Genomic DNA, 23,987 nt, shown 5'->3' with positions numbered 1-23,987 from the left:
GTTGTAAACAGCATTATCCAGCATATTACACTCACAAAGGGACTACTTACGCATTTAAAATACTCCATCTTAGCTTTGCAAAATGCTGGTAAATATGCTATGAAGTCTCACTGAATGCTACAGAACTTAACTTTCTTATCGCATATTAGCAGTAGCTTTAGCCATTTAAGCCGTTCTTTACTCATAGACTCCTAGGGGGCCTTTATTATTTTAATCTTAACTTCTAAGTATAGTTTGAAAGGAGCCTTCTTAGAGTATATTTCCTTCTAATTACCACAGTGGTTTATCTGAACAAATCAAGGAAAATTGACCAGAATACTGAATGTTTGAACGAAGAAGGTGAAGGTACAGGGTGGCACTGCAGTGTGTGGTACGGTTGGGTCTTCAAAGCTAAAGACCTATACCATTCTTCATACATAAACATAAATTTAGAGTTTTGCTAATAGAAGTTTGATACAGGCTTTGGGAGATTGATTTTACTAAAATGGTTTGATATGGGTTTACTTACATGAACTTTACATTGTGTGTGTGCATATATATGTTTGAAATGTTGCAAATTTAGAATGTTTTTCCATTACATAAAGCTTTTTTTCTTTCAATACCCTCCAAGAGCTATGCTTCTACTCGCTTGACACACTAGTATTTATGCTTTCATTTTTCTTTTGGTCAATTTCAGATGTGAATTCAAAATTGCTGAATCCTTTAACAGATACGAGTCCTAAATTGCTGACCCCATTATCAGTAGTTGCATCGGTATCATCTAGCGCTTCAGTGGAGACAGATAAAAAAATGGTTACTTCCTCTTCAGTTATTGGTGATAAAAATGACTCTTTAGTGAAAGATGATCTGGAAACTCCAACACTGTTGGAGAAAAGTTTTGAAAGAGTGGGAGACTTGAGCAATGACACAAGAAAAAGGGGCTGCTCTGTAGTAAGTGAATCAAGAAGCAGGAGCAGTTCAGTAAATTCTGTGGACAGTGGCTCTAGCTTTATGATATGTGCAGACCAACTTTCAGAAGCTCAGAGAGAAGGTCAACTTTCTTCACAACGGTTCAGCACAATCAGCTCTGAAGATTTTGATCAAGAACTCATTGTAAAGCCAATTAAAGTGAAAAAGAAAAAAAAGAAGAAACAAGGTAAGTCTAGCAGAACTTTCCTTGCCACTGCTCATTATTAGAACATGCCACTTGTGATGTTTCACGAGAGAGTGTGTGCTTGACATGCTTCGTTTACATTGTATTGATGCTCTTGAGTGGTTTTGGGTGGTTGTGGTTGGCACATTTATGTTTAAGATGAAAGCCTGTTTTGAAAGTGATAAGTTGATTAAATCTTTTTGATCTATTTGTTTTATTCTTTTGCTTTATGTAAACATGCTTAAAGTTCTAATATATGCATTAATGGTTAACATATAGCAGACTCTGCTTCCAGGTTTATGTTGGAATTGTGTAATATCTATTCATCCTATTTAGAATACTTGGCAGTGTCTGTCTTAGCCATGCTTTTTAATTTGTTAAAATAGTGTTGGTACTTGATTATTTTAATTGATCAGTATGTTGACATTTAGATTTAACTCTGTTCTTCTCCCAATGATAAAAATAATTACATTTCTTACTTTGCATCAAAATTTAATAGATTTTATTACTATTATTTTTCACCCCTTTGTTTTGTGAGAACAGAAAGTGGGACCAGGAAAAACCACAGCTCCCTGGAAGGTACACCAATTTATGAGCGTCAGCTTTCTGGTGATAGTCCACATTCATTGAATGCAGACTCCTTTTCCATGACTTCCAGCCTAATGAGTGGCAGCATTGATCGTTTGAGTACTGGATCTCCAGATCAAGAAAGCATGTTCAGTGTGGAGTCCCATACAATCTTGCAAGAAGATAATGGTTCGGAAACTTTCAGTGTCCTACAGTCTCCTGAGTCTGCAACTGTACTAATTAATGAAGAAAATGGAGATATGGTTGATTTACAGAAACTTCCAAACAGTGACAGTGGCATGGGTACTTCAGCTATTCTAGATACTTTAACTTCTGTCTCTCCTCTAACCCTCACAGAAGGCTTGACGAGCAGTGTTGTTGGTGAATATAATGGTAGTGTGGTTTCTGCAAGTGATGAATGCTGTCTTGGAAAGCTGAGCCAAGAGGAGGAGCAGGATTTTCCTACGTTGTCTAAAATAGATGAAAATTTAGATAAAATGAAGCTGCAGGATACTGAAAAATATTTTGAAGAGCCAGACCTTACAGACCAAATGGTTTTGGAATGTGACAGTGTCCTTGGTGTTCAGACTTCACTGACACCAAAGGAAAGTGATGAAACCTGTAGGGAAGACCAACAACTCTCTCTAATACACAGTGCTCTGTCAGATCCTTCTGTGCTCCACTTTGACATCTCTAACGATGTTTACTCAGATAACACTTCCATTTCTGGATGGAATTTTGAAAGTGCAGTCAAAGCTAAATCTAGTACTGCTGAATGGATAACAGATACTCATGAAAGTAAGACTGAGAAATCTGCCTCAAGTGATGAAGAGGATATTTATGGACATGGATTACCATATTCATCCTCTGAGACTAGCATGCCGGAAGTTGGTGCTGGGCCTGGTTCCCAGGATGTGGCCAAGATAAGCCTAGATGACATGGTGCTGGTAAAATCTGATCAGGTATATGTTTTCAATTTGAAATGCTGCAATTACGTATTTTAACTAAAATAAACATTCATGTAATTACTCTCCTTCTTTAGGAAAGCAGTTATTTTCTTACTTGATTCAAGTAAACTGCAATACGTGTTGCAACTTAGAAAATATGTATCCGATTTCAGAATGGTTGATGTGTGCTTAAGATGGGAAGAAGCTGCACTGGCTTTATTATTCCCAGCTCAGCAAAGATGCTGTCATAAACCCGTCCATTAAAGAGTGAACAGTAAAACCAGGTCATGCTCAAAGGCTGCTCCTTGTTTAGGTCTCCCATAGCCCAAATTCTGCATGATGCTGTTCCCAAATTCATGTGACCTCATGGGGAATTAATGCTGATTATCTCACGTGGCTGGTCACTGGTTAAGAACTGTGTTACCTGTAAATACTCAGAATAAGGATTAGTCTCTCTGTGCCCTAGACAGCAGTTAGAACTATTTAAAATGTTGACACTTCTTTTTTCTGTTATCCCCCTTTCCTTCATTGTTGTTTTGTGGGTGAACATTTCAGATAGTAATTCTCGTGTAGACTATATAAAAGAAGTACTAAAGTTAATTTTAGCAGAAGTCTTGAAAAGGAAATGTAGTTCTTCTAGGTTGGAGGTTTTGTTTCTTTTTAAATCTGTAAGAGCCTTGTTTTGAGATCAGCCAGGTATTTGTTACTAAAGGTTGAGTTGTAAGTTGATGGTGTTGTATCTAATAACAACTGAAGCCCAAAGTGTAGAATATTTTTAGTTTCAGGCTATGATATTCTTACATTCTGAAATGTTTAGAAAAGCTCCACAGATTCTTACATTATAGATCATGTGTGCAGTGCATGAGTTCACCTCATGCAAGCTATCAAAATTTTAAGATAGCAATCTGTAAACCAAAACCAAACCATACATATTCCCTGTATGGCTACCATACCAGCGTTGAATATTTAGCTTTCTCTGCACTCCAGCTATCTTGTTCCCTTTGCTTATCACTTCATAGACAATAAATAATTTCCTGGACTACAAACAGACTGTATATTTTCATTTATTCCTTTTTGTATCTGCCGTTTCCTTTAAGTATGTGTTCTGTAATTAGTAAGGGAAGATTTTCTACTTTTGGAGGTAGATGACAGTGTGGAGGGTTGTTGGGATTTTTTTCTAAAACTTGTTCTAGCAGTCTTATTTTGCAGTACATACTATCTTAGAGGACACTGATAATGTAGATTTTTTTTTTACACAAGGCACATTTATTAACTGATTAAGGTACTTAGGAACCTTAAGTTTAGCTGCTTAAACTCAAAATGTCGGAGCTGCTGTGCTTATACAGCCACTTGCTTGTGCAGTTTGAAGACGCCTGACACTGTTCTGACTCTACAGTTTTTAGTTTGCAGAGAGCTGGATGGGATACTCCGGCCCTGGCTATGGCATCCTGAGCCTGGTTGTCTCGGAAAAGTACATCTGGTGCCTGGACTACCGAGGCAGCCTGTACTGCAGCGCCCTGCCCGCCGCGGGGCTGCGCTGGCAGAAGTTCGAAGATGGTGTCCAGCAGGTGGCAGTTTCCCCCTCAGGTTGGTTGGCTTCGGCGTCGCTGCCACCCTTAAATGAAGATACAGTTCAGTGCATATGTAACTTCCCCATTACTGTTTTTTTTTATTTTAATACAGTTCTTCTAGAAATGTGGTTGTTTGGGACTTGTTTCATGTATAAGTAGTGTAGTTTCTTGGGGTTTTGTTGGGTCTTTTTTCCGTTAAAAAGTCATATTGGGTGACATGACTGCATCTTCACCACCTCTGCATACCATGTTGTGGTCTAAGTGGCTGTCTTTCTAACAGGTTCACGTTGCTTTTCGGAAAGTTCTTGACATGCATCTACCTGATTAAAGTGAACTTCAGAAGTAGCAGTTCAGTGGAAGGCAGAGATGAATGGAGAAGCCCTTGTCTAAACAAAACCTTGGGTTTTGATACAGAACTGTTTATGATTTCCAAATTTAAAATTACTTTTGTTGTAAATGTAGAATGGGTTTGTGTATGGGTTTGTTTCTTGATTGGTTTGGTGGTTTTTTTTAAATACTAAAGAAAAAAACTTAAATTTCGGTGCATTTGCACATAAGTTTTTATTTTGGGTAGTTGGGAATGCAGATTATGTTGGATTAAACTTAAACCGGTTTTGGTTATAAATTTGTATCGCTTTTGGCCTTCCATGTTGTTCGAGGACTGGTGTGAAAATACACATTTCTCAAATATTTTCTTTACTTAGACTCCTGCCTTGCCACTACTTCTCTTCCCCTGTGATCTCTAAAAGCACATGTCAATTTTCTTCTTTCTGTAGGGGGACATTTGCTATCTGATTTAAGAAGAAAAAAATTTGCTATCTGTAGCTGAGCTTTGTTATGGACAAAAAAAATTTAGGAGTGGTTGTACTAAGTGAGATCATAGGTTCATCCAGCTTGGTACCTTGGTGGTCAAAAGCAGATGCCTGCAGGAAAGTAAAAGGAATGGGCTAGCATGTATGGTTTTGCCCTTGGTAGTTTCTGACTGCAATTGTTGGTGGCTCAGAGGTCTCCTGGGTAAAAGGTTCTTTCTCTGCATTTATTTAACCCTCAATTCCAGGAACTCTCCCAGTTTTTCACTGAATCCATACAAATTTCTAACATCCACAGTTTCTCATGGATGTATAACACAAGAGCATGTTAACCATAAACATCAAAAGGTAAACGCTACTTTGTGGAATTATTCAAAGGAAGTTACTATGACAATGTACTGCTCTGGTACAAACCAGCACGGATGCCAATCAGCAGTTAAGTTTGAAATTCTATTTGTTTTTCTGAGCTATCCTTGCTATTTTGAATGAGGGAAAAAGTTCTCAAGATGGATTTGTGCAGCTGCATTTCTGAGTTTTGTCAGTTGGTGACATGCTATGTAAGGAGCAGGTAATAGCAATGCCCCTTCATCAGGCGTTTGTCATTCATGAATGCTCCACAAAAGTTATGATTTACTTTACTAATACTACTGTTTTTTGTAAAAGGTGAACTTACTACCATTAACCCCTTTTATGTCTTCAGTCTCTTAATAGTAGGCTAATTTGGCTCTGACATGGAACTTGTTTTGTTTGCTAGTTTTCAGTGTATAACTAAGGAGGAGTGACTTTCATTTGAACATTTAAAAACTGCACCTGCTCTAATGGTAAATGCATTTCAGCAGTTCCTAGAGAAGTTGGCCACTACTCTGGTCTTGCTTTTTTAAAAAAAAAAAATTTATAAGCATTTTTAAATCTTGTGGTTTTGTTTAATGCTGCTGGTCTACCTTTCACCTGACATTTGTTTAGGTTTAGGTAGAAGGAGTTGGCTCTTTCTGTTACAGTAATTGCTAAGTGATATACTATGTTCTCTCTTAACTCATACAGGGGCTCTTCTCTGGAAGATTGAACAGAAGACTAACAAAGCATTTGCGTGTGGAAAAGTAACTATAAAAGGAAAACGCCACTGGTATGAGGCTTTACCCCAGGCTGTATTTGTTGCTTTAAGTGATGACACTGCCTGGATTATCAGAACAAATGGAGATCTGTATCTACAAACAGGTACCTGAATTAATTGCAGTCTCTTTGAATTTTTGTGGGCTAAGATAATTAGAATTCAAGTCTGTGGAATGATCGCAATTTGGTTTAAACTTCTATTCACAGCCAGGACATGGGGAAACCTCTTTATCTTGAGAAATGGCTGAAAACATTTGTGAGATTCTATGTAATTAGGAGGCTGGAAAGGCCACTTACTTTTTTGTGCGTGGAGTACAGAGAGTATAGAGAATTTATGACATGGGAAGGATATGGGATGGATGGAGATAAATGGAAAAGGATTGCAGAAAATATTGAAATAATATTCTTTCCTTGAAAATGGAATGGTACACTGAAACAACTGAGCTTTAAGTGGGTTTTCTTTTCTTGCTTTAAGGATTGTAACAAAGTTTTAAGAGAGACTTTGAAAGACAATGAGATAGTGTGTGGCTGCTCAGAAGAAATTCAGGTATGGAGGGACAGAGTAGAGGAAAGTAGAAGCTGTTTGTTTTGAAAATCACAGACCTGTTGGAGGTAAGAGTTATCACTTGATAATGAAAGGAAGGTATTCTGAGACAGAAGATCATAAAGTCCTTTGGAAGTATAGACAAGTGGTATGTATTTTCTGTGATAGAGAAAGCAAAGCCGGTGGAGGAATGGAATGGGCTGTGGAGCAGCAATCTTTGCAGTTGCCTGCTTGCTGAACGTGAATGAGGCAAGAATCAGAAAAAAGGATAGTGCAGTGGCAACTTTGAAGTCATGGCCTTAGTTTTATCTGCTTCAGTGAATAGAAGAGCATGAATTTGGAAGGTGTTACGTAGAGAATATTCAGGCTCAATACAAGGAACCAGGATGAAGGATGGAGCTCCAGTTTTTAGAGTTAAGGGAGAAGAGTATCAAGGACTCTTGGGCATGTGGGCTTTGCACAGAGACTTTAGTTGGTAAGGAAAAATTACAAATAACATGATGGAGGAGTTACTGGAGAAGTAACAGAAGGTCTGGGTAAGGGGAAAACAGTAAGACACCCTGAAGCAGGATAACATCTCAGGGTGGCTATCAAAATTCTTATTTACCTTCCATTTAATTCTGGTAGTCTCCTGATTTCTTCTGTAGATTTAATTGCTGTAGCACAATATAGAAATTCATCATGATGAAGACAACTGTTTAAATACCCAGCATTGTTTCAAAGATACTCTACTTGTAAATCATCATCTTTTAATTAAGTGTAGTAGTTACAGAGAAATCAAGTGGCCTGCCTGCAGTGACATGCATATTGCCAACAAGCATAGATAGTGGTGATACAGAATGAACTTTTGATGCCAGTCACACAGCGCTGTGTGGAGGTTTGAATCAGTATTTTTCTTGATTACATCAGCTTACATCCTGCTGTTCTTAGGCTTCTAAATTTGGTTTTGATGCCAAAAATAAATTCTCCGTGTATCTGTCTTTTTAGTGTAAGGCAACCAGTGATAGTTGTTTCTCCAGGATCTTTTCCTTCCCTCCACTGTCCTGTCTAACTTCTATAACAAAAGTGTGTGCTCAGAGGTTTGGAAATGAGCATTGCTCTTGTTATTTTAGAGTATCATGCAGATGAGTCTCTTCATACTTGCTTTAGCAGCATGAGAAGATTATGCAAAAGCTGCATCTCTTGAGGTGTTTCACATGCAGCCCTGTAAATCAAGCTTCAGTGTAATTGTGAAGAAGACATATTCCTCTAGATTATATGTATAAATGTGTGCAAACTACCTGTAAATCTACCAGAACCTCTCTCCTTCTTTCAGTACTACACACTGTGGCATGGTCTTTTGTAGTTGCTCTGCTGCCACTATTCAGATCAGGTTTCCTCTCTCCCTGGCATGTTTTGGGCAAAAGTTCTTCCATTGCTGCCTTTTTCTTCGATGCTTCTGCCAAGTCTAATACAGGTTTTATAAATGGAGATCCCTGATACTGACGCTAGAGGGAGAAAAGGAACAGAAATGCTGGGACAGAACTTCTGTGCCCTGCAGGATATTGAAGGATATATAGTGTTTTATTTCTTAAAATATAAATTCAGCTATATCAAAGGAAATTATTAATAGTTTATAGAAAGAACAGTCAGTCAAGGAAATAGTGATCGAATGAAGAGTGTTAGCATGTCAGGGAATATTCCCCTCCTCATTTTCTTTTGTTGAGTAGCTTTGTCTTTTTTAGTTGAAAAAAAACAAAGTTTGTAAGGCAGTCCTTCTTTTTTGATTCCTAGGCCTGAGCGTGGATCGTCCTTGTGCCCGAGCAGTAAAGGTTGACTGCCCTTATCCACTGTCACAGGTTACATCCAGAAATAATGTTGTGTGGGCATTGAGTGAGCAGCGGGCCCTGCTATACCGGGAGGGAGTACGTAGCTTTTGTCCTGAAGGAGAACAATGGAAGAGTGATATTGTCAGGTATAATGACACTGTGGTGGGACAGTGTCATAACCAGAATGACACAAATAATTGTTTTCAGTGGTGGAACTCCTTGATCTTGGAAAAAGTGTTACCCGAACTTGTGTGTATACATGTATGTATATGTATGTGTGTGTCCTGTAGTCTTTGTCCACACATATTCAGAAGAAGTGGTGGTTTTGTCTGATGAATGACAGCTATGTAATGAAAGAAATTGCTGTAAACAGAAGTGGTAACACAGTTAAAGCGAGTTTAAGAAAGTGAGAACAGTTTTTTAAAATATCTTTATGTCTGTCAATATGACTTTTCTAATTAAATACTGTTTCTTTAATCTTTGCCATAATAGCTTTAATGAGCTCTCCAGATATTTGAGTGAATTTTTTCTGAGATTAAATCTCAGCATTTTCTTGGTCACCCACACAGCTGGATAATACTTTTCCACTTCCTAGTCATGGATTTTTGTAAATATTCTGTGTAGTTGGTATTTAGCTTTGTAGCTGATCCTACGCTTGCAGTAGTTAGTTTGTGATAAAGTTAAAAGCACTGAGCGTTTACTGCTGGCTCTGAGAATCTAGAATATAGTCTCTCTTGTAACATCAGCCTGAAGCAAGTATAGGCAGAAATTCCAGTTCTTGTCATCATATGATTTTATCTTCTACTGAATATCTTATTGTGAAGCTTTAACTTGTGTTACCACCCAGCCTGATACTTGGCTCTTGGAAAGTCTAAGGACAGTTAGTGTCTTGTTCAGATCTGAAATTCGCATGTACTTTAATTAGTTTATTTAATGAAAATATCTGCTTGACCTACCCCTTAGGTACATTTGATGTTATTGAGCTTTGTATTAAAATTACAGAAAACAATCCCTATTTGTTCTTAAATTGTTGAGAAATGTTCTCTGACACAAATAACATTGTTGGGTGACTTTTAAATGTCTGATATGATCACCTGATCCTGTTGACTTTTTGAGCTTGAAAATTGTGTACTTATACAGGAAACGTATCGTCCTAAACACAACATTATCTTTGCCATATAGTTAGGTTGAGTTTTCTATTTATGGTCCCTGAACTGCTAGTATTGTTCTCAGAATAGGTTAAAGAAGTTGGAGGAGATGCATTTATGAAGCTGCTTTATCAAAACGTTAAAGAACACAAATCTTTATTTCTTATTTACTGAACAAATTAGGTTTTGGTTAGTTTTATTGTTATGTATCCAAGTTTCAAATCTTGAGTGATCTTTAAAGAACTTACTTTTTTGTTGTTGAATGGTTTTTACTTATGCAAACTAATAAAATCTGAATTACTGAATAACTGTGGAAATTTGAAATGTGGTTTTGAGCTTGGCCACACTGAGTTCGATCATTTTGAACTGCTGTTAACATTATATCAGCTTCCTTAAAATACCATCAGCATAAATTTGAATTAAGGTTTTTAATTTTTTCCTTGTTTGCATTTCCAGTGAAATGCAAGCTTTGGAACCAGTGTGCATAACCCTTGGAGATCAGCAGACATTATGGGCTTTGGATATCCATGGAAATCTGTGGTTCAGAACTGGTATAGTTTCAAAGAAACCACAAGGAGATGATAACCATTGGTGGCAAGTAGGCATTTTTTTATTTTGCTTTCAGTTTAGTCTTTTACTTGGGTTTATTATTTTCATTGTTCCCCCATGAGATTCTAAGATAAAATTCAATTAATTGTTTGATATATTATAGCACTGTTTATTCAATATATTAAAACCACAGTGTGGCTATGGCTGAAATCCCTTTTCATCTGTGCTATAAAAAGAGGGGAAAAAAATCATCCCATGGTCATCCAGAGCAGTTTCACAGCTGTTTTCAAGAACATAAGAAATGCTCTACCAGGCCATATGGTGCATGTAACTTGGTGTCTTAACAGCAGCCTTAGGACACGCTGTTTAGGCAGAGCGTTTGACTCTGGCTGCTGAATGCCATCTTTCTCTTGTCTTCCAGTACATAACCTTTTCCTTAGCTAGATTAAATAAATAATAAATAGCCTTGCAAAAATGCTCTTCTTACACATTTTTCCATTCAGTTGAGGTTTCTTTGAACCATGTGGAACTGCTTGCTTTAGTCAGAGATCATGTGGGTAAAAACAAAGTTACTGGAAGTACTCCCTGGTATTGATTTAGAATTCCTGACTCTCTTTTCCCCAGCTTTTCTTATTTTCCCCAGAGTTAGGTGTGAGGGAGAAGGGGGTACAAAAACAGTTACACAGAAAACTTCTTTGTTTACATGTCTACCTAAGTTAAAAGAATTTCAGTTCAGGTGTACATATAATTTATTCTTGCATGTGGGTGTCATGAGTAGCTTGGATTTGAGGTCATTGGCAAACTGCTTTTCTTTTTGTGCTCTTAAGCATTTCTTTCCTTTCTAGGAGTATCCCAGAGTGTTGCCAACCTAGTTGTCCGTGACAAAACTTGGGCAATTGCTTTATTTAGACCTCCTCCTGCCTTATGAATTAAAATGCCCATGAGGTGGTTGTAAAGGAGTATTACATACAAAGTTTTGTGATGTGATTTAAATTGCTACACTATGCAAGTTTCTCTCTTCCTTTGAGAAACTGAAAATTCACCTCTTAGTTTGCAGAGTTCAGCATGTTTTTAGGGGGAGAGAAGAGTCATCCCAAAACAAAGGGCTTTCTTAAAATGCAGAATTTAAAGTGGATTGTTTGGTAGGAGGGAGTTGTAAGCTGATGTTTAATATTGGTTCTGGTTTATTGTCAAGACTCTTACTCAAAATGTACTGGTTTTATTTTTCCCTTCCTACACTTTGAAGGTTTCTAAACTCTTGGTAGATTTCCTGTATATAAAATACACACATTTAAAAAACCTTCTCATTAAAAATTCAGCAGTTCATCCAAAAGCTAACCTAATTATCAGGAATGCTTTTTTTTTTCCCCCCCTCAGGTAAGCATCACTGATTATGTAGTGTTTGACCAGTGCAGCCTGTTCCAGACGATAATCCAGGCAACTCACACAGTGGCAACAGCAGCTCAGGCGCCTGTGGAGAAGGTGGCTGATAAACTTCGAATGGCATTTTGGTCACAACAGCTTCAGTGTCAACCCAGCCTCCTTGGAGTTAATGGCAGTGGAGTCTGGATCTCTTCAGGCAAAAATGAATTCCATGTGGCAAAGGGAAACTTAATAGGTTGGTGTGCTTTTACAGCTAATATTTTTAAGTTAAGAAAAATGAGTAGAAGAAAGTAACTAACTACAGTTCTGTCACCACAGAAATTACCCATGGAGAGTCAGGGCAGCTTTAACAAACAATTCCATGTTTAAAAATGAAGTGATTCCTTAGCATTTGGTCTTAATACTTTGCCTTTTAAAGGGAAATATTTTTAATGGAAAATTAATTGTCCACAAGTGAACTGTGCAAGTTATTCCTTTTAGCATTTACACTTTTCTCTGGTTTGAGAAAGCAATCTTAAGCCATTGTGCCTGTTATATCTAGCACAATGGAGCCTGGTTCATGATCAGTGTGACTATGCAAAATGATAATGTTATGATTTTACAGAGGAATTACTTTATTTTTCTTGCTATATTTCTCAAAATAGAATTTTTATTTGGTACATATCTTTGATCAGCTGAACACTAAGAATAGACCTAGAACATTGTCTGATTAACCTCATCACCAAAATTGGTCTCCTGTTGAAGACCATTAATTTTCTCCCTTCTTCTTTTCTGCATTTCCATTTTTCTGTGTGTGTACATATGTGTACATATGTGTCAGTAGGAGGTACCCCCCTGCCCCCCAATATTTTCTTGAAAGATTTACATACAAAATCTTCTCTAGATGATATCTAGATTGCAATAGAATTTCTTTAAAATGTTACTATTTTAAAGAATAACAAATTTTAATAGAAAATTAAGTTTCATACTAATACCACTGTTCTTTTTTTTCAAGGCACTTACTGGAATAATATTGTGCCTCGTGGTACTGCTTCTGCCACAAAATGGATTTTTGTGTTGGCTTCCATAGCTTCATCTAAAGAAGGTTAGTGAATCAGCAATGCAGGTATATAATACTTGATTTTTAGATAGAGTGGAATTGATGGTGTAAGTAATTCAGGATCTTTAATTACTTTGAATTACTTTTAATTATTGAAATTTAGTTACAGATTTTGGGTGCCTCTTCTGTATGCAGGGATCAAAAATATTTGAAGTAAGATGGAAATACATCTGTAAAACTACTGAAGATAAAAAAGGCATATAATTCACTCTGCCACCTTTGGTGTGGAGTGGCATCCAACAGAGAAATGGGGAGTACTTTAGGAGCAGTAACTTCCTAAATTGCCGCAGCATGAATTGCCAGAATTTGTAATGTGAAATCTTGGAGCATCCTTTGCTGGAACGCCTATACTAACAAAGTACATCTCCTGTCAGTGCAATTATTGCGGAAAAATTGCACGTTTTATCAGTAAAAGTACAACCATGCTAAAGAATTTAACTGCTAGTTACAATAGTTAGCAATTGTGTTATCTAAGTACACTAGCTTTACTGGCAAAAATGTGATTTGGAGCTGAAGAGGAATGCTGTTCTTCAAAGGCAATTATCAAGGATAAAGAAGACAAAAAGAATAAAGGGAAGTGATAGTACTCTATTATGTATGTCTTCTCTGTATTAGTTGCTTTAAATGAGATGTTTATTCAAATGAGATCACTTACTACTTAACTGATTTGAGAAAAGAAGTATTTAGGTGCCCAAGTAAGGGCTTTGAAGGCATATTTGTTCTTCAGAATCTTACCCTGTGTGGACATAGCTGAGACGCTTTGGTTTCATCTTCATTTTTTCAGGAGCAGATGTGTAAGCTTTCTCTGAGTGGATTAGGAATTATTTTTAATAACAGAAATGCCCTTTCCATAGGAAGCTTTCTGTGGCTGTGCCAAAGCAACAAGGATCTGTTTTGTGTCAGTGATCAGAATCCTCAGTTTCGACCTTCTACGGTGCAGCTGCCACCAGAGGCTGAAATGGTGCACTACTCTGCCTGCCAGGATGCCATCTGGGGTTTGGATAGTCTTGGGCAGATATTTATCAGAACGCTTTCATCCAGCTGTCCAACGGGGATGCATTGGACAAAACTGGATCTCTCTCAACTAGGTATGACATTTTTATTGAGTAGATTACCTCTTCACTCTCTTAGCAGACAGCCAGTATTTTTCTTGAGAAGTATCTTTTGGTTTACTGAGATGGAATATTACATTTACTGGTTTAAATAGTACCTTACAATAATGGGCCTCATAGTAGAGGACTGTAAAACATCAGGAATGACTACAGCTTTCAAAGGATATTTCATTTAGCCTTTTGATGGAGACAGCCTGTTTACTGTTTGCAAGATACGTTACATGTGTTTGTCAGTCTGAGAGAGCTCGGCCTGACACAGTGCTGTGCAGGGGTACCAGTAGCTTTAACTAGTCTAGTTCTTGTACTGCAGTGTAACCATAGTCATGTGGTCCTGGGCAGTTCCATACACAAGGCCCTGAATTTTGTGGTTAAATGCATTCTTAATGGAGTGGCTGAAGCTTCATTAGGATCCTCTCAGGGAAAAATAATGCTCCAAGAGTTGCATCATCCATTAGTGTGATGCAGCTGATAACACTCTTATGTTCAGCTTTATACTAATGTAATGATTCAGCATAATGTTATGAACATGCTGTTGGCTAGCTGCTCTTTTTATTTGGTTAGGCATAAGACCAAAGTTGTTGACAGTGTTTTGATGATTAAAATATCCTCCCAGTTTGGCTCTGGGGTAATCAGGCCACTCGTCAGCTTCACCAGTAATATTCCAGTTAGATTTATTTCTTTTGATAGTCTGACTGTTAGAACATTATTAATGCGTTCCTGCTTTGAGAGAAGATAACAAAAAATTGAGACTACACCATTCTTGCACCATTTTAAAAATAATTCAACTGTTGCAGTTTTTCCATTTTTAATGTCAATACTCATGACTGGTCTGAGAATAGACAAGCAATTTTAACTTCAAGGTTAAGGAAAGGCAGACACAGCTGACAGACTTTAGTCTCATGTGCAATTTTATTATACAATTAGTAATACTTCATGGCAAACTTTTAAAAATGTGTCTTTTAAAATTAATTTGTTTGCCAGTTATACACCAGGTTTTCCAGACCTGAGGAACTGGTTTCAAATCACTAATAGTACCATAGTTTAAGCACTGAATGATGCCTTTTACCTTCACTGACCTACGGGATAGGTTTGTCCACACTATCCTTCTCATGTTGCTTAGTAGAGTTTAAAACCTTTCTTGTGATACCGTTGCTTTCCAGCAGTTTAGATAATAACTGTTTAACTGAAATAATAAATAACTTATTGCTATTGTCTAAAAATCTCAAAGCATTCATAAAGGTAATCAGTGTAATTGGTGCTATCTGACTATAATATCTGGCTTGTGAACTTAAGCAGTTCAGAAGTTCAAGCTTTACATTCAGCTGTTCCTGTTAGCTTCGCAGCACACGGTGGTGGTGGTATTGCAGAAATCCAGGGTCAGGAAATACTTCAGATGCTCCACTTTACCTGTCACTGTGTATTAATACTCAAGTCTGAAAATGTTTTAGGCATTTTCGTCCATTTGAATGCATGTGGTAGATCACTGCTGACAAGATAGTGCAATATCCATGGTTATAAGAGCCTTTATTTGCTCTAATGGGGCTGAAGAAATTGGCAAACTGTTATTATTGTTCAAGTGTATGTTTAAGTTTATTCCTGACATATTAGGACTGTAATTTGAGGGGGAAATAAAAAACCAGGCAAGTTGCTGTAAAATGCAATTCAGAATTCTATATGGAAGTAATGGGGTTGCCAGCATTAATGGTAAAATACTCATGTTGGTAGTATCTTCCTCTTGCCTTTACACTATGTACTGGGAGTAGTATCTACTAAATTATTTTGCTTAGGGTTCCACTATTGGTATCAAGGTTTCTAAGCACAACAGAATGACCTTTAGGTTTGAACAATAAACAATGCCCCTGAATTGTGCTGCTTTTTCTAAACAGTGGATGAATGTGGTTAGCATGACCTTCTCCTAAGATAAAAACAGTAAGTGGGAGGAAGAAACCCCAAAACATTTACATAAGAGCTGCCTTTTTAAATATCAAATTGTACTGTAGACGTAAATAATACCAGCTATGCCGAGTAGGTGATATGTGATTCCATGTTTGAGTGCTCTGATGCTTGTTTGGATCATAACATTTCAACAGCTGAGACATCATGTGATGAAGCCATTACTTTGAGTCATACTTTGTTAGAAGGAATAATTAGTTTTTAAGTAAGATTTTACTTTGTAGCTAAATGTCAAGCCCCTGCTTGTAAAAAGATGTTATAGTTGTGGCTGTTACAGTTGTTGTTATACCCAGCAGAAGTTTTTGTGTATAGTTTTGTCATTTATTTTTAATATGAAGCTGTGTGATTAAAGGAAATTTTGGAGTGAGATTAATTGATTTGAATTCCTATAATTCAGAAAGCTAAATCATTTTGGTTAATGAGAAGATCTGTTAACTATTACAGATAACTAAAAGATGAAGTTGTGTAGTCCTGTTCCCTGTTCTTTCCCTCTGCAAGCCTAATGATGGAGTATTGCCTGCTGCAGAAATAAATGCTTTAAACTTGTACTCTGTGGGATAAAATTGCACCCCTCTTTTTAAGGAATGCTGTATATGGTGCACCTTTACATGGATTTGTTGCAAGATTTCACATCACCAGAACTGTTACCAAGAATGGGATATCCCAAGCAGCACTGGCATGTTCAATCAAGCAGCAAGGCCTATTTTTAGTCTGTAGTTTGGAGTCTGACCAGAGCATTCCTTCTGTAGTATATCTGTACTGATTGGGTCCCTCTTTCTGTAGAACATGTTTTCCATTACTTAGCATTGTGTTGTCCCAGCACTGGGAGAAAAAAAAAATAAAAATCAAATGTTACATATCAGATGGCTATTTTAAAATGAGTGTGAAAGAGTAAAGGATCCGGTTGACAGTTAACTAGTAGTTCTTTTTAGTCTAAAATATCAGGTATGCTTCTCTACTATCTTTGCAAACTTGTAATAGCAAGATTGATGGGTGCGATTGGGTATGCAGAAAAACCCCACCCCAAAATTCCAAAATGTACTTATTTGGGAGCTTTGTTTTCACTGTGCTGACTTACATAGTGTTGAAGTACTGGAGCACTTTTGAGATAGGTGTAATGAATATGCACACTGTTGAATATAAATCCATTTGAAAATCAGCTCCTTTATTTACAGATGTGACACTGGTATGTTAACAATGAAATGTCTAATTCATATTCTCTCATATTTTTAAAGTGCTGGTAGCATTAGGAATGTTCTTTGCTGAACGTATTAGCAGATCAGTACCTTTAAAACTATAAGCACAGCCAGCTACAGAGAAAAGTTCACATTAGGTCATGTGAAAGTTTGTCTAGGCACTGATAATATTTGTCACAGAATGTTTCCCTGCTTGAATTCAGTTATTTTAATAGCATGTTTTTAGTATTTATTTTAGTATTTATTTTTAGATTTAAGAGAAATACCTTCTTCATACACTACCTGTTGGCTTTATTCACGAGTTAATTAAGTTTTAATAATTTTTAAGTGACTGTTTAAAGCTAGTTTAATACAATTGAATCTAAATAAATTCTCACAGGTAGCTGAATTTGAAAGGAAAATGCTGGGTTGCTAATAGTCTGTTTGTTATTAGGTGCTGTAAAGCTGATCAGCTTGACCTGTGGAAATCAGCATGTTTGGGCCTGTGATACCAGTGGTGGCATTTATTTCCGTGTAGGAACTCAGCCTCTTAACCCAAGTTTGATGCTTCCTGCATGGATAATGATTGAACCACCCATACAGGTAAAATGTTGATTACAATTCTTTTTAGCACAGTGGTTTAGTTCTATGCATTTGAAAAAGAATAGTTTTAGCACTCATGGAAAACAGTAGAGACAGATTTTAAATGTGTAACTTAAACGTGTAGGACAAAGTTTTTAATTCTACAGGATTTCTCTCTCAAAACAAAACCAAAACCAAACAGAAAACTAATCCCCCAGAGTCTGTATAAAATACTCTGAATATGCTGCCTTATCACTGTAAGTCATCCCAAATTAATAGGTACAAATTTTTTTTTTTTTTTCAGAAGTGGAAGTTTTTGTTTTCTATCCTAAATGAAACTTACACAGCAACTTTATAGGCATGTAGTAGAGTGCAACCTTGAACCTTACACTGCATACCTGCTCAATGCTAGCCAGGGGGCTGGACTGGCAAACGGCACAAAGCAGAGGGTGTGGGGAGGCTCTGCTCAAGTGGCATGGTGCTGAAGTGACTGCCTCCCTCTTCATCCTCACCCTCGTGAGTCTGGGATGCTTGCCAGCATGCTGTGCCTGGATTTAGGGATTTATCATCCAGTGCTTAGTAAATGTGCAGTACCATTGCACCGCTTCTCCCTTGTTCCCAGAATGGGCAAACTTTATATCCTTTCTACCTGCGAGCTGAGAGGATCATAGTGGAAAGAAGCCTCCTAAAGTACTCTGGAAGCATCTTTTTTGAATATAGAGAATGGACAAAATAGGTTTCTCCAGTGTCTGTTTTCTTTTTTAATCTCTCCTTTAAACCTCAGTGCTTGCTTTTGTTGCCGCTGTAATACTTTGTAAGTTAAACTGTGAAATGGGAGTAATTTCTGTGTCATAGGTTGGAATGGAGCTGACCTCTGAGTACCGATTTCATTCTTTGCTCCTTGGCACGAAATCACTTGAACTGTCTGCTGATCTAGCATAGTAGCACTGGATGTGTTTGCATACTTGATTTACATTTTATAATGTTACAGAATTTCTCTTGAAGATTTTGAAATGTGTGGTACTTTTGAAAGGACATATTAAGAAATAAAAGTAAACTTGTGGCAGTGGATTTGCAATAGTTTATTTGTTTTTTACATCATTTGCTTCTAGTTCTGCCTGTCTCTCACCAGCCAATTATTAGCTCCTTCTGCAAATCTCAGGGTGTGACAGCAAAGAAGGGCAGGGAAGCGGGGAAATGAAACTGCAGGTTTGCATCCCATCAGTTAGCAGAGCACTGGCAAGACTTGTTCTGTGCTGGGAATGTGGTCAGTCAGACCTGAAGAAATGGCACCTTGTTCTGCAGAACAGAGAAATAAGTACCAGTCAGTATCACCTGCAACAAGGGCTAGATTACACTGCTCATTCTTTGAGTGCTGCCAGTGGGTCCTTCTGGAGTAATCTGTGAGACAAATTTTCCCTGGTAACGGGGTAGGGCAGCAGGAAGAGGAGACTGAGGATATGGGTGATGATGTCTTCTATAAGGATAGTATTCTTAAAAAGGGGGAAAACACATCCCAGGATGTGTTTCACTTAAACTGAGTTTGCCAAGAGACAGAGAGAATTAAACTTGTGTAGTATTTTCTTACCAAAGATTTGTCTATCCAGTAAAATAGCCCAGAAAGCTGTTTTTCTACACTGATACTATTTTGTCTGTACTAAGTGCATTCTCCTCTACTGAAGTAGATTAAACTACTCAATACAAGAAATTGGAATTTGTTGTGGCTCACTATTTAGCAGTGACTTCCTTATGTAGAAAGTCTTTAAGTGGACAAAGCTGAAAATAAAATTATATCATATTAGCTTTTCAAGGAAGCTGGGTGATGTTGCCTTCCAAAATGATAACCACCTGATAGCCAGAGCAGTGTCATTCTCTTTCTTGTTATCTTGCCAGCATCTGACATTGCAAATGTAATGGGTCAATATGAAAGGGCAAAAGTTCAAACATTGCTTGCAGAAAGATGAAAACGCATGGGTTACATGCTTGTTTTGAGACGATTCCAACACGTTAAACAAAGTCATTAAAGTACTGAAGGAGCAGCCATTCATGCTTTTACAAAGGCTTAATGCAAAATAAGAAAATACAAGAACTTGAAAATTATTTCCAAATTCTTAGTGTTTGGATAACAAATATAACGTGATGGCTGAAAAGTGGACATTTCCGTCCACATGGACATCTGTCAATATTTGCTTTTTAGCAGCACTGTACTGTTCTCTGTCCCTTAACTGATGTTGGCACAGTTCATGCTGCTTCACTTTATCTTCAGAACAACAGAAATACTGTAAGAAATATTTTTTTTTTTTTTTTTTTTTTTTTGAAGGAAATCAAAATTGCCTTTCACTTGCTTTAAGTACAGGAGTATTCTCAGATAACGTAATTTAAAACCAACTATGGATATTTCATTCCCTAGTAAATGTCAGAGCCAATATGACTTGCCATATTCCAGATCTCATGACTCATGAACAGCTTGAGAGCAGCTACAGACTCTGTTTTTATGGTGTCACTTCTTGTTAAAGGAGTGCTGCAATTGCACATCAACCATCTTTGCACACCTTTACAAAAATATTCAGAGACAATAGTTTTGATGAGATTTTACTCATGCTAAAATCAGTGATTATAATTTAAGTTCAGTCTTTGCTCTGCAGTGCTGTATGTTTTGTTTTAGTCTAGATTTAAAAAAAAAAAATAATTCTTGCTTCTCTTTGTAACACCCTACTGTGGTATCTCTTGAGATGAAAAACGTTTTATGTTCTTTGCCCTCCCTCTTTATTTTATCCAACGCTTCAGAAGTGGTTGATAACATCATTACAGTATCTTGAGCAGTAATAGTTTATATGTAGATGTTTTCTGTGCTTCATCCATTCTGTTCTGCAGTCTTAGAAGTCAAAATAATTACGTAGTTAAGCAGCTTTTTGGAAGCTGCTTTAAGGACATTTACAAAGCTGATCAAAATTCTTTGATGAAATTATTTTAGTCCAGGAAATAGAAAGTGGTTTTCATTCTGTTGTTAATATACAGGATAAAACTATTATCTGCTGTAGCATGTCTCAATATACATTACATTTCATTTTTTAAAAATGAGTAGGAAATACAAATATTGTTTATGTAGATACTACAAAGTATGTTTCTATGTATGTGTATATTTGTGAAGATTTAATGCTTTTCAGATTCCTGGCCTAAAAGAATAATAATTTTAAATAAAATATAAAATAGATATAGTCAGTAAGACTAATTTGGGTGAATATGGAGTAGAAATTGATCAAAAGTTTAAAATCATCAAATTGCTTTAAAAGGTCCCCAGAAGATGAATGCTTGTTTAAAAGAATTCTTTCAAGATTTCAGACAACATCTGATCTTGAGAAACACTCACTTCCTACAAATACTACTTAACATAAAAACTGGCCTTAAGAACCACCTTGTCAGATTTACATTAAGGGATCTATCAGATAAGCAGAACTGTATTTAAGAGGATTAAAGGAAACAAAGATCAGGGCAAGTATTTGTAATGAGTGAACAATCATCTTTTGCTTCTAAACAATCTTACTCTAAAAATAGGTTAAAACATTTTATTAATTATCACTTGCATAATTGCTACTCTTTGGTGTTTTGTAACCAAATTTCATAGAGAATAGGACTGAAAAAGCAATTTTACTAAATTGTGAGGTCTGTTTAATTATCCCCATAGCTTGTACAAACTGTGGAGTAAAAAGGGTTTATTTAAAGAAATGTTTGCTGTTTGGCTATTGTATAAGGCCTTCATTGATCCTTTGTAGTTCCTAGGATGTCAGCAGAAGAGTATGTAGTCTGCCATAAAATGGTCTCTTGCAGTCTGTGCATTCCAGGTTAGAGAAATCTTTGATTTAGTACTCTTCGTGTAAATGAGCTAGTAATTGTCACTTTATATTTTAAGCTTGGTATCGTAGGTAAGAGAAGATGGTCGAAATTCTTACTGATCTAGGAAGACCCATTTTTTCTTCTCACACACACACCCCCTCCAAAAAAAAAAAAAAAAAGAAATTGCAGTTCACACTTTCACTGTCATTCAAAATTGCTAAAACTAGCAAATGGTAATTAAATTTCCTAAATTTCAAATTATATTTTTATCTGTAATTCTGCAAAATCAATACACACTAGATTTAATGTCTTTTCAATACCTTCCTTTTTCTTAATCTGTGTTCAGTGTAAGGAGGTTGGTTGTGCCTTACAGACGTGTGGTGACTTGTTAGAAATGGTTGTCATGATATTTGTTTAATTTTCTCTATTTAAATACAATTCTGTTTACTTTACAGAACACTTAATGCAAATCTGGAGACTTTCTTCCTCTGCCATCTGCCTGCCTTTGCATTTTTCAGTGAGATTTCTGTTATTATTAAGGCCAGTTTGGTGTTAAGTGGTACAGGAGGAAGTGGTGAGCACTCCTCATGGTCAGATTTTGCCATTACATCTTTTTTGGTAGGTGCCAAAATCAAGGCTGAAAGGTAGGAAGCGTTTCTTTGAAATAATCTTCAAGGATTGGATATTTGGAGGGGGAGAAGTTTTTCTGTTGAAAATGCTTTTTAACTTCAGAATCATCCATGCTACTTTTGAAAGTACTGCTAGCTGTGGAAAATTCTGTCCTTTCAATGCATAATTCACATCACCGTTCTTTTCAAGTCTGATTCTTTTCACTAGCACAGACTAGCTTGCATTACCTAGCTGTTGCACAGATATGTTTCTGAGTTGCTATGAGTGCTGCTTTGGAGTACTAAGATGAGATGCAGAGTACGTATTTTATTAGACCAATTCTGCTTAGGTTGGAGAGGTAATAGATTCATTAAACCTTCTGGTTATCTATAGTTAGTCTGTTGTTCCATGTATCTGTACTCATGTGAGGCCTCATGAAGACATTAATAGGGTGAGGATTTTACTGGAGTACTGCATGTTTCAAGATGATGTAGAGAAAAAACTATGTTTGGCAGTAGTCAGAGCAGCTGTATTGAGGCAGGTTGCAAATAAGGAGATCAAAGCTGCTGCTGCAGTCTGTTTTGTTTAGCTGACTTAGAATGCCATAATGTTTAAGTTAGAATGTGTACTATTCTTCAGAGGCATGCCTTTCTTAAGAAATCATGAGTTACATAAAAGGTGCTTTACATACTGAGAAAGTGCAATTCCAGCATTTTTACTAAAGTTGCCTCACACCAATTCCATTGCTCAGCTCAGTGCTTTTTATCTTCCTTTTTGTTGCTAATTAAGAAAACTGCTATTACTATATTTCACTGTATTTTTCTGCTTTGGAGTTTTAGCCTTCTGATATTTGTTTTAAGGCATTGCTATCGCTATGTTCAGAAAAGCGGCCATGTAACCTGTCACATTAGATAGCAATTATTATCAGTACCAGAAGCTTCAGATCACAAAAAGTGCACAAAATTAGATACACCCAGAAAACTGAGTAGGCAATCCTTCTGTATCCTCTTGAAATACGACCTCAAGGTGGTATAGTTGTTTTTTGACAAGACTAACTTACACTGAAAACAAAAACTGTTAGAAGGAGAACCTTCTGTTTTCATACTTTCATTTGTTCTGTACTAGAAACATCCTCACATCTCCACTCTTCTAATGTGCCCATATTTTAGTTAGCTAACACAGAATTATAAGTTTAATTAATTTTCAGAGAGATTAAGAAATATATTTAACATTCAGTTGGGTAAATAAAATAACTACAAGTATCATTGAGTTTTGAGAGTAGTTCAAAGTTACTCTATTTAACAATGTAATGGTGTAAAAATTCATAGGTGAAGGATACATTTTTAGCAAGCATGTGCCTTGGTTTCAGTGGAACTGTTCATATGATAGGGATAGCCTGAAGTATTTAATAAATAGGAGTCCTAGAAAAGTGATTTGGAGAGTCAGTCATAAAAAAATTACTTGTGCAAGTATAAACTAAGAGTTTGGGGGATTGTTTGTTTGTTTGTTTCAATTTCAATAAAGCCACATCTGCATTTTCTGAATTCTGGTTATAGCAGTTTTTATTGGGGTTTTTTGTGTGACTGAATTTCAGCTTGCTTGATTTTAAAAGCGGGGGGGTGGGGGCTGGATCTAGCTGAGAGGTTTGTAATTGGGGGCTTAGCTTTTGTGAAGTAAATCGAGGCAGCAAATGTGGGTGCTAAGCTCAGAGTGTATGGTCAGTGAAGAGAACTTCAGTGAGCCAAGGAGTCTGCACAGAGTAAGGAGACACCCTGCGATAACTGTCGACAGGTCAGACCCTTTGACCTTGAATTAGGAGCTTGGAGGCTCCTCCCCACGGTGTACTACTGTCTCCCTATTTATGATGATGTAAACAGATGAGGTGCTAACGACCTCACTTTGCAGACCAGCCTAGGGATCAGTTGCCTTCCCAGGGAGCTGGAGGATTGGGTTGTGGTGTCTCTCCTGCTCGGCTGACCCTTCCTACAGAGCTGCTAAATTGTCTGGTCTATAGGAAGACCCTGTCTACTGAACCCAGATCTATGAAACCTAAAA

At 37.0% G+C, this 23,987-nt stretch overlaps 1 protein-coding gene across 1 annotated transcript in view; it reads left to right on the top strand.

Annotated features, from left to right (window-relative positions):
* TECPR2 (tectonin beta-propeller repeat containing 2) overlaps positions 1-23,987 on the top strand; it is a 39,627-nt gene that overhangs the window by 5,232 nt on the left and 10,408 nt on the right. Inside the window, exons 7-16 of the mRNA XM_026849129.1 lie at positions 677-1,135; positions 1,676-2,661; positions 4,050-4,233; positions 6,068-6,241; positions 8,454-8,634; positions 10,093-10,234; positions 11,563-11,803; positions 12,563-12,652; positions 13,522-13,755; positions 17,362-17,510. Coding sequence (XP_026704930.1) covers positions 677-1,135; positions 1,676-2,661; positions 4,050-4,233; positions 6,068-6,241; positions 8,454-8,634; positions 10,093-10,234; positions 11,563-11,803; positions 12,563-12,652; positions 13,522-13,755; positions 17,362-17,510 — 2,840 coding nt within the window. The remainder of the gene's footprint in view (positions 1-676; positions 1,136-1,675; positions 2,662-4,049; positions 4,234-6,067; positions 6,242-8,453; positions 8,635-10,092; positions 10,235-11,562; positions 11,804-12,562; positions 12,653-13,521; positions 13,756-17,361; positions 17,511-23,987) is intronic.

The sequence above is a fragment of the Athene cunicularia genome (assembly GCF_003259725.1).
Source record: "Athene cunicularia isolate RWA chromosome 5 unlocalized genomic scaffold, athCun1 chr5_part1, whole genome shotgun sequence".
Classification (NCBI taxonomy): domain Eukaryota; kingdom Metazoa; phylum Chordata; class Aves; order Strigiformes; family Strigidae; genus Athene; species Athene cunicularia.
Note: the sequence above shows the minus strand (reverse complement) of the source record. Positions and strands in the feature narration are given on the sequence as shown.